Here is an 8793-nt window from a genome sequence, read left to right on the forward strand (position 1 = left end):
TGTTCTACCTTGAACTAATCAAAGTGCGGACTTTGAAGTGCTTGAAACTTAAGTAAAAAAGTAAGTGCTTCAAGACGTTTTAACCTAGGCATTTCCCCACTGTGTGTTAGGGTTAGGGTTAGAGCAACCACAGGAAACTGCTGTGTGTTAGGGTTAGAGCAACCACAGGAAACTGACACGTAGCTAAAGCTCCAGTGCTCCCCTATAATCTTCTATTCACTTTGGTTGTGTCTAGCCTATAGTTCACTTTCTCCCTCGTAGACTTGACCAAGCCCATACATTTAAATGGAATTTAGCTTTCAAGGAAACTAGGTTTTCATCTTGTTTGCACTTTTCTTCCAGTGTCAAAACTTTATTAGAAGTAAGCATAGTCTGTTATGAAACCTTAAAAGCATGAAATGCTTTATATATTTAAATAAAATTTATATTTTATATTTATATATTTAAATAAAACATGCTACTCCTCCCACAATTTACAATATATTTACATGTCTTAATATCTAAACTCTAACAGTTTATTTATAGATTTAAAGTAATGTTTAAGTAAAAGCTAACACTGCTAGGTGTAGTTAATCCTAGTAGTAGTTTTTTTTAGTCAGACATTTCCCCAAAACTTTATTTATATGATGAGACTTCACAATACCTTGTTAGAGCCACTAAGCAATCCCCATTGTTTATTTACAGTCTGTGTGTAAACCCCCCCAAAACAAAACACTTCTGACACACAACATAAGCGTCATAATCTTCCTTAAGTGAACAGAAATGATTCATCACCACATACAGATTGCGAAGCAGACATCAACATTACTTGAAATTGTGAATTATCAGATGTACTCAGTGTAGGTGAGGGAGTTCTATTTTAAGAACATTTGCAACTGATGTAAACAGGTTAGCATAGGTTTTTCTCCCCTGGTGGTGTATATGCAGGTGAAGGTTTCTCTCCAGAGACTGATGTTTTTCAAACGGACTAATTGTCATAATTACGATACACTTACTTTTTTATTCTTTCTGAATCGTCTCAAAGCAGACTTTCTTATTGCTCAAGTTTTTTTTTCTTTCTGATCAGTATATCTAAATTTCCTTAATCTGCTACATTCAACATTGGCACCTTAACTCAATCAGCCTTTGAAAAGAGAATGACATTCTGACAAACCTGTGTTGTCAAATTTGTGGTCATTTTGTAATCAAATTAAACTTCTTAATCTTATTTGTTTTGTCTTCCTGACAAGTCCATATTTAAAAAATCTTCATCAACCCCATCAGCCTGGCCTGTCCCTGAGGGGAACTGTCTCAGGCAAAGCAGGTAACGGTGCTAATCTGAAGCTAGACTTTATCAGGCCTCACATCTTAGATCAACAGCGGGTGGTGATGCTCCCTTCTGACCCACTGGAGAGTCCACAGATAAAAGGTGTTTGCTCAGATTCACATAAATGCCACGGTTGTCAAAGCCAAGACGAGGTAACCCAACCATACCTGTCGGCTGTTGCGCAACCTTGATTGTATAGTCAACTTACTGTATATGAATACTTCCTGCAGAGTAAGGCACAATTTATTTATTTATTTTTGCATTGAGTTTTGAAAATGTTTAAAAAAAATCCCCATTCAGATTTTGTATTCTGTTCAATCTCAGCTAGTAACCATGGGCTTACTTTTAAATGTTTACTAAGACTAGTCTAATTTGCTGAAAAAGAGGTTAGCCTAAAGAAGGTTAGCCAGCTCAATAGTCAATGTTTTTTGAGATCCTGTAAAAAAAAAAGTCCAAGTCAAGTCTTTGAGGGAGTAATACCAGGTCAAGTCTTCATCCCTCGGTCCAAGTCACAAGTCTTTGAGGAGCAATACCAGAAGTCAAGTATTCTGCACCAGGTCCAAGTCAAGTTTCAAATGATTGAAATTAGTCTTCGCTCATTGAACTCATTCTATTGGCATCCTATTGCTGTAAGAAATGTGAAGTGTAATTTATTGTAGTGTCATTGATTTTCATGGAGATTCATGAGAGAGTCTCAAACCTTAAGTCCGAGTCAAGTTTCAAGTCTTTTGAGGATGAGTCTGAGGTCAAGTCTTGAGTCTTCAGCTGTGAATTGTCCCAGTGTCCCAGAATCGGCCTCCGTCTCTGACTTTGTATAGCTAAAGCTTCAAGGTGCTGGAGAAGTTAAAATGGACCTTGAAAGTGCTTAAATAGTGCTTGTACCCTGGGAGTGTCTGTTTGTAAACTGTCTAAAAATGTTACTGGCAAAGTCCAGCAGTTGCTGACGTAACTGATGCTCTGTATGAAAGCTTTTTTTTTTGTTCTCCTTCTGATGCTTTTTGTTGTTTCTCTCCAGGTCCTTTCAGGCTGTGCCATCATAGTGCGAGGCCAGCCCAGAGGTGGCCCACCCCCGGAACGTCAGATCAATCTCAGCAATATCAGAGCGGGAGCCATGGCACGTCGGGCTGCCCAGGCCCAGCCTGACACCAAGGACACCCCTGATGAGGTAAGACCCTTTTCTTTGTGTTGGTATGTTTGTGTGTTTGTCAAAGGCAGAACAAGGTCCTCCTTAGTACTGTAGCCATGCATTACACACACACACACACACTCTGTTGTGATAATATTTGTTTTTACTGTTGTCACTGAAGTGGAGTTTTTGTCACATGACCTGTGTCTTCTCTTGTCTGTTAAGATTTCATATAGTAGTATGTATACATTGGTATTGGGGCCACATCAAAAAATGTATTTATTTATTTATTTTATTTATGTATCTAAATTACAGTACTAATTATTTACAGATTGCAGACTGAACTGTTAATATTGAAAGTGTCTATCTCTTCAAAGGTGTTATTCTACTAAAAACTGACCTAGGTTATGGAAACCTGGTGTTTATTTTATTAAACAAATTTCCAATTAGGTTTCTCTTTAATATTAGATAAAAATAATACCAGCAACAGATCAAAGTTAATTGCTGTGGCAAAGATAGGATCATAATGAAAAAGCACTGCAGGTTTTTTTTTTCTAACAGGATCATCACACTCTTTAATTACTCCATTTAGTACAAACTGTTTTTGCTTCAGTACAATTTACTTATCTGATAACTGTGTCTGACTGCTGCAAAAAAAGCAACAGAAATCTCAACATTTAGAGAGGTCCGCTACTTGAAATGGAGTCCGTCCGTAATTGCAGTGCTATGTGGTAGTAGTTGTTTAATTCGTCCGCAGATGATTTGTCAAAATTAGCTGCTACTTTAACTACTAATCAGGTTGACTTTTTAGAAATTGAGCATAAATATCCCTCTGCTTTGCAGCCGTGGGCTTTTCAAGCCAGAGAGTTCCTGCGTAAGAAACTCATCGGCAAAGAAGTGTGCTTCACTGTGGAAATCAGGACCCCTTCAGGCAGAGAGTATGGCATAGTCTACCTGGGCAAAGGTAAGTCCACTGTCACTGATAAACACCATGAACTGTGTCCAGGGAGGTACTAAAGGTCCCAGACACCATCAGTGTTTATTTTTCTTGTTTTTCTTGTCAAACCTTTTAGTATAGTGTTGTTTCATATAATTTCTATGCTGATGATATTCTGCTTTTCTTACTTACTTGTGATAAATTAGGCTCATGTGATATATAATTGAATAGGAAAAATATATCTTTAGAAACTGCATTCCAGAATATGAGCATTGTGGTGTATTATACTGTTAACATTTGTCTTTCAATTTTGCATTTCATTAGACTCTGTTCAGAGAAAAGATCAGGGACTTCCCATAGCTGAGAGTTTTTTTAAAGTAACTAAAGTGGCACCTTAGTGGGTTAAACGGAAAGAGTTTCATAATGTTAAATAAAAAAGTAATTTTGAATTCTGACAAGTTATAAATATGAATGGCAAAGAAATCCTATGACTGAGAGAACATTTAAATGAGAAGCAGGATCGGTTGGACTCTCTTAAAACTCCTGTGTTTTTATTAAACTACAATTAATCCATTTGACATGGCATTAATAAACTTTTCCAAACGTGCTTATAGTGAGTTCACATTAAAATAGTTTAAATAGTAATGAGTTCATTCTGTGCTTAAAAAAAAAAGCCTGACCTTCCATTTTAATAGGTTGTTATCTGCGTGCTCATTCACTGCAGAAAGATGTAGCTGCAAATTGTTTATATAAAAACAAACTGATTTACTCCAGCTGACCTGGTGTATTTCTAACTGCAGTGTAATGAAAAAAAAGAAAACAAAACAATTGATGCAAGGTGAAAATAATAATCTTCTCTGTGCATTTGTTTCAGACACAACCGGCGAAAACATCGCAGAGTCCTTGGTAAACGAAGGCCTCGCCACAGTCCGCAGGGAAGGAATTAGAGGAAACAAGTAAGATTTTTTTTAATCATACAAGTTCTGTGCTCTGTTGCTGTTTGTTAAAATAAACTTTTTTTATGCTCAGTGAAAGGTGCTGCCCCCTATGTACGGTATAGGAATGTGTAAAAAGTAATTTAAAACTTTTGTCTGTATTTAAATGTCTCTGGAATGTGTAAATAATACTCTTCATTGTGCTTAAAAAGGATATTTGAGGTAAAAATCTCACAGGTGTTGCAGGTGAAGACACAGATATCCATTACTTTCCCTTCCACTATTTTGTCTACAGCTGCGTACTAGGTTTCACAGTATGGGTAGAAAAAGTAAATTGTCAGCACTTTGCTGTAATCTATTACTTACTCAAGCTCCCCCTTCATACACTAATGGTGAATCTGAAGCGAGATGCACAGATGGCATCAGCTGCCGCACTGTGTGAGATTGAGTGAAATCCCCCATGTGCCAGATGGGGGCAGTATTACCCTGCTGCTGCAGCAGCAGCAACCTTCCTCTCAAACCCTTTTCCGCCACATTGCCCTTAAGCAGCAATCCCTTAAATACATCAACACACCCGGCGCTGTAGGACACCACAAGTGCCGCACAGGCCCCCCAGTGGCAGTATTTGCACATTACACACATTGTAAGCAATTTGACTCGTGCTGCTACATTTGTACGTCTCAACATGAACAGACATGAACGTGAATATTTTCTCTAATGACCCATTTCATGGGTCCTGTGCAATGGCCCTGAACCAGCGCTAATGTAAATGATGCTCTAAGAGTAAGTGGGCATCGTTTAGCCAAAAGGGAAGCACATTACTCACAGAGGAGTTTTTTATCCCCCCAACAATATTACCGCTTTTTGTGACTGGCTACACTGATCACACCAACTATAATGTGATAATAATTAGGGGGTGATGGTGATGGTGATGGCTTTTGGACAGAGCTGTTGAACATGTGCTCAGAAACGAATTACTTGGGGAAAGTGCACAGCCATCTGATCCTGACCAGTGCAGACAGAAACATGGTTGAGTTTTTGTGCTAATTTATCTCTGAAATGTCCTGAAATACAAGAACTTGGATTTGATTTAAAGTTGAAACTTTTAAAACACATCAAGGTAAAAATAAATCAACGTAATAAGTGTCATGTAGAATGAATAATGTACCCAAAGCAAGAGCAGAATAGCGAATTTTTCCAGGTCTGAAGAAATGGATTAAATAGCAATTTATTCCACATTTTAAGTGATTTTTCCCAAACAACCTGGTACTTAAATGTGTTTGAAAGAAACACACAATTAGTGCCAAAGCAGTGTCAGTGTTATTGTTAAATCAAAAGAATGTAGTCATTTATGTTCTTACTGTATTTTTAAGATAAATAACACATCTCTGTAGTACAGAGGCAGTAGTCGACAGTAAGATAATACAACATATTTGTTAAATTAGACACATTTTTAGGCTCAAAATTAAGAATGAGGAAAAATCTGTGGTCATTTAAACCACTGATGCACCTGAAATGTCTAGTAACTGATACATGTATAACGTTTATTTGGTTTCACTAATGTTTGTTACGGAGTTTTTAAGTATAAATGACAGTATCATTTTAATCCATGTTTCTTCAGAAGTGAAAAACGAGTTGTAACAGATCAATAAAATATGATGCTGCTTGCAAATTGCTGCAGATTTACATTTTTACGTCCCACAGATGGGTTCTTGCTTTGGAGTTTCACTTTGACTTTCGCTGATCAGTCATAAAAAATGCCGTCCTTGGTGTTGAGTTAAGCAGCACTTGAAACAGACACGTTCATCAATCATCTGTGGTGTGTCCTGTGTCTCACTCTGTTGCTCAGTCAGCCTTCTTGTCATTATATATATATATATATATATATATATATATGTATATATATGTATATATATATATGTATATATATATATAGAACCTGCTGCCATCCACCAGGATGATGAAGATGAGACATGGCTGGACCTTTCAACAGGACAACGATCCGAAGCACACGGCAAAGTTGACTCTCGAATGGTTTAAAAAAAAGAAAATCAATGTGTTAGAATGGCCCAGTCAATCACCTGACTTAAATCCGATTGAACATTTGTGGAAAGAACTAAAGAAAAGGGTTCACCAGAGGGCACCAAAGAATATTCAAGATTTAAAGACAATCTGTACGGAGGAATGGGCAAAAATCACACCTGAGCAGTGTGGGCGATTAGTTAATACATACAAGAAGCTTCTGGAAGCTGTCATTGCAAACAAAGGCTTCTCCACAAAGTATTAAACGAGTCTCAGATAGTGTGTTCAATACTTTTTTCCTGTGTTCTTGGACTTAATTCCACATATTCATTATATATGGACTTGAATGTTGTGATTTCTTTTAATGTGTGGATTATTTGAGTTAATACCAGTGTCTGGAAGAAATGTCACATGAATTGCATCTTTGGAAATAAATGTAATGACAAAAAAGTTAATGCGTTCAATACTTATTTCCCCCATTGTATATACATATATATATATATATATATATATATATACATATATATGTATATATATATATATATATATATGTATGTGTGTGTGTGTGTATATATATATGTGTGTGTGTGAGAGTATATTAAAAAAAAATCCTCTATCCATTTGCTGAGTTGGTTACAGCTAGAAAAATGTTCAGATTTCAGGATTTTTTACCCTTTGGTTTTGACAAATTCTAAAAGCACAGTCAGGAGCGTTGACTGACTGGTTTATCCAACATCCACTCATCACAGCAGAGGGGAGCTGTATTAACATGGACACCAGCTGTGCTTTATTACCACCCGTCGTGTCTTTCTAACCGGAAGCCCTAAAGAAGTGCTGTTGGACTGATGTAAACATCTCGGGGGTGAGCAGTGCTTTCTGTGGGCATTAACTGCTCACCAGGATTGGAAACCCTTCCAGTCACTTCATTTAAGACCAGGCTTATTTTATTCTTCGACATCCTCTTAAGACCAGACAAAAACAACAGGGAGTTTAAATGGCTTAACAAAGTTCTTTAATATTGAGCTTATTGTATTTTGGCTCCACAAAGTAGCCAGTTGAGAGGAGAGATGTCGTCAGTCGTGTGTTTACTGATTTTCCAACATTTTTAGGAGGTAAATGTAATTTTGTACCAATTCATGTGCTTGTTTTTACCATGGTAACATGACATCTTCAGGGCAAGACTACAAGATCTAGAGTTTAAATTTAGAATATGTGGTTATTCTTCAAATTACACTTAATTTAAAAAAAAAAATCAGATTCAGCAAGGAAAATTAAATTACAAGTCAGTGATTTTTTTTTCCACTGTGGAACCAATAGAAATGATTGAAATAGAAATTAATTTGCTCTGCTGCACCTCTGCAATAGCTCCTGGCCCGATGCAGGAGCCTGCCCCCCACTTTGGGAATTACCAGTCTGGAGCATGACTGGGAGATTGGGGAGAGACAGAAAGTGACAAACTCCAGATTTGGTAGCTGAAAGATTTATGTCTTCAGTTATAATTCCTAAGGGGCCATTGCCTCTCCAGGGATTATAACAGGAACAGCCAGCAGCCAAAACTACAGCAAATAAGACTAGAATATACCTGATAGTTAAAGTTTTGACACACAGGGGCAAAAGGTCCATGATAATGTGGCGTAATGTCCAGGTCACACTGATTGACCCCTGGCTAGATTGTAAAATGTTAGCTAACACTCAGATGTATGTAATCCATGCTGTAGCCTTTGTTCCAGCAGACTTGCTCAGTTATACATTTCCTTTCCAGTCAATATCTGTTTTGATTTCATATTGACAATATTGGTCACGAGAGCTGCTGATGTAGATGTAAAAGAAGAAAAAAATCTTCTTATACTGTGGGATGCAGATAAATTCCCAATCTCCATCCTTCACGAGGGAATTTGGTTCTGCATGCTTATCCTGTGGGATGCAGATAAGTTCCCAATCTCCAGCCTTCACGAGGGAATTTGGTTCTGCATGAGTACCGAGGTCTGTGTGTGAATCTCTGGGGCTCCTCTGTGTCTGCTGTCATTGATTGTATATTTACTGTCACATACACTGCCTCTCTATTGACCAGCACTTAAACTTTAAGTAGCTTAAACACAGATGGCTTCCTATAGAAAAGTTTCACCGTTGTTGCTCAGTCAGCAAGAAACTGCTTAGATTAATTTTAAGACTAACGTCTGCTTCAGGCAATACTGAGCAAAAACCAAGGATCTAGACCGGAGGAAACAGACGTGTGTTTTATAGATGGCGTTGTCTCTTCCGGTCTTGCACTCAATATGACACCGATAGCGCCCCCCTTTGTGGATCAGACTACTGTCAAGCCCCACAATCTTGACCTATTTACAACTTTTTCTTTGACCCTCTCCTGACAAATTGAAAGAAATTGCATTTAAAAAAAATCAATTTACCTACTATTTTTAAAATTAGCTGGTTTGCCTAACTGAGTACACATTTGCTTTTGAAAAAA

The 8793-nt window shown here is 37.5% G+C and overlaps 1 protein-coding gene across 1 annotated transcript in view; it reads left to right on the top strand.

The window, feature by feature from the left end:
• Positions 1-8793, top strand: part of snd1 (staphylococcal nuclease and tudor domain containing 1) — a 187762-nt gene that overhangs the window by 956 nt on the left and 178013 nt on the right. The window contains exons 2-4 of the mRNA XM_008315686.3: positions 2322-2471; positions 3276-3396; positions 4244-4325. Coding sequence (XP_008313908.1) covers positions 2322-2471; positions 3276-3396; positions 4244-4325 — 353 coding nt within the window. The remainder of the gene's footprint in view (positions 1-2321; positions 2472-3275; positions 3397-4243; positions 4326-8793) is intronic.

This window comes from Cynoglossus semilaevis, chromosome 8, assembly GCF_000523025.1.
Source record: "Cynoglossus semilaevis isolate Cse_v1.0 chromosome 8, Cse_v1.0, whole genome shotgun sequence".
NCBI classification, from domain to species: Eukaryota; Metazoa; Chordata; class Actinopteri; order Pleuronectiformes; family Cynoglossidae; genus Cynoglossus; species Cynoglossus semilaevis.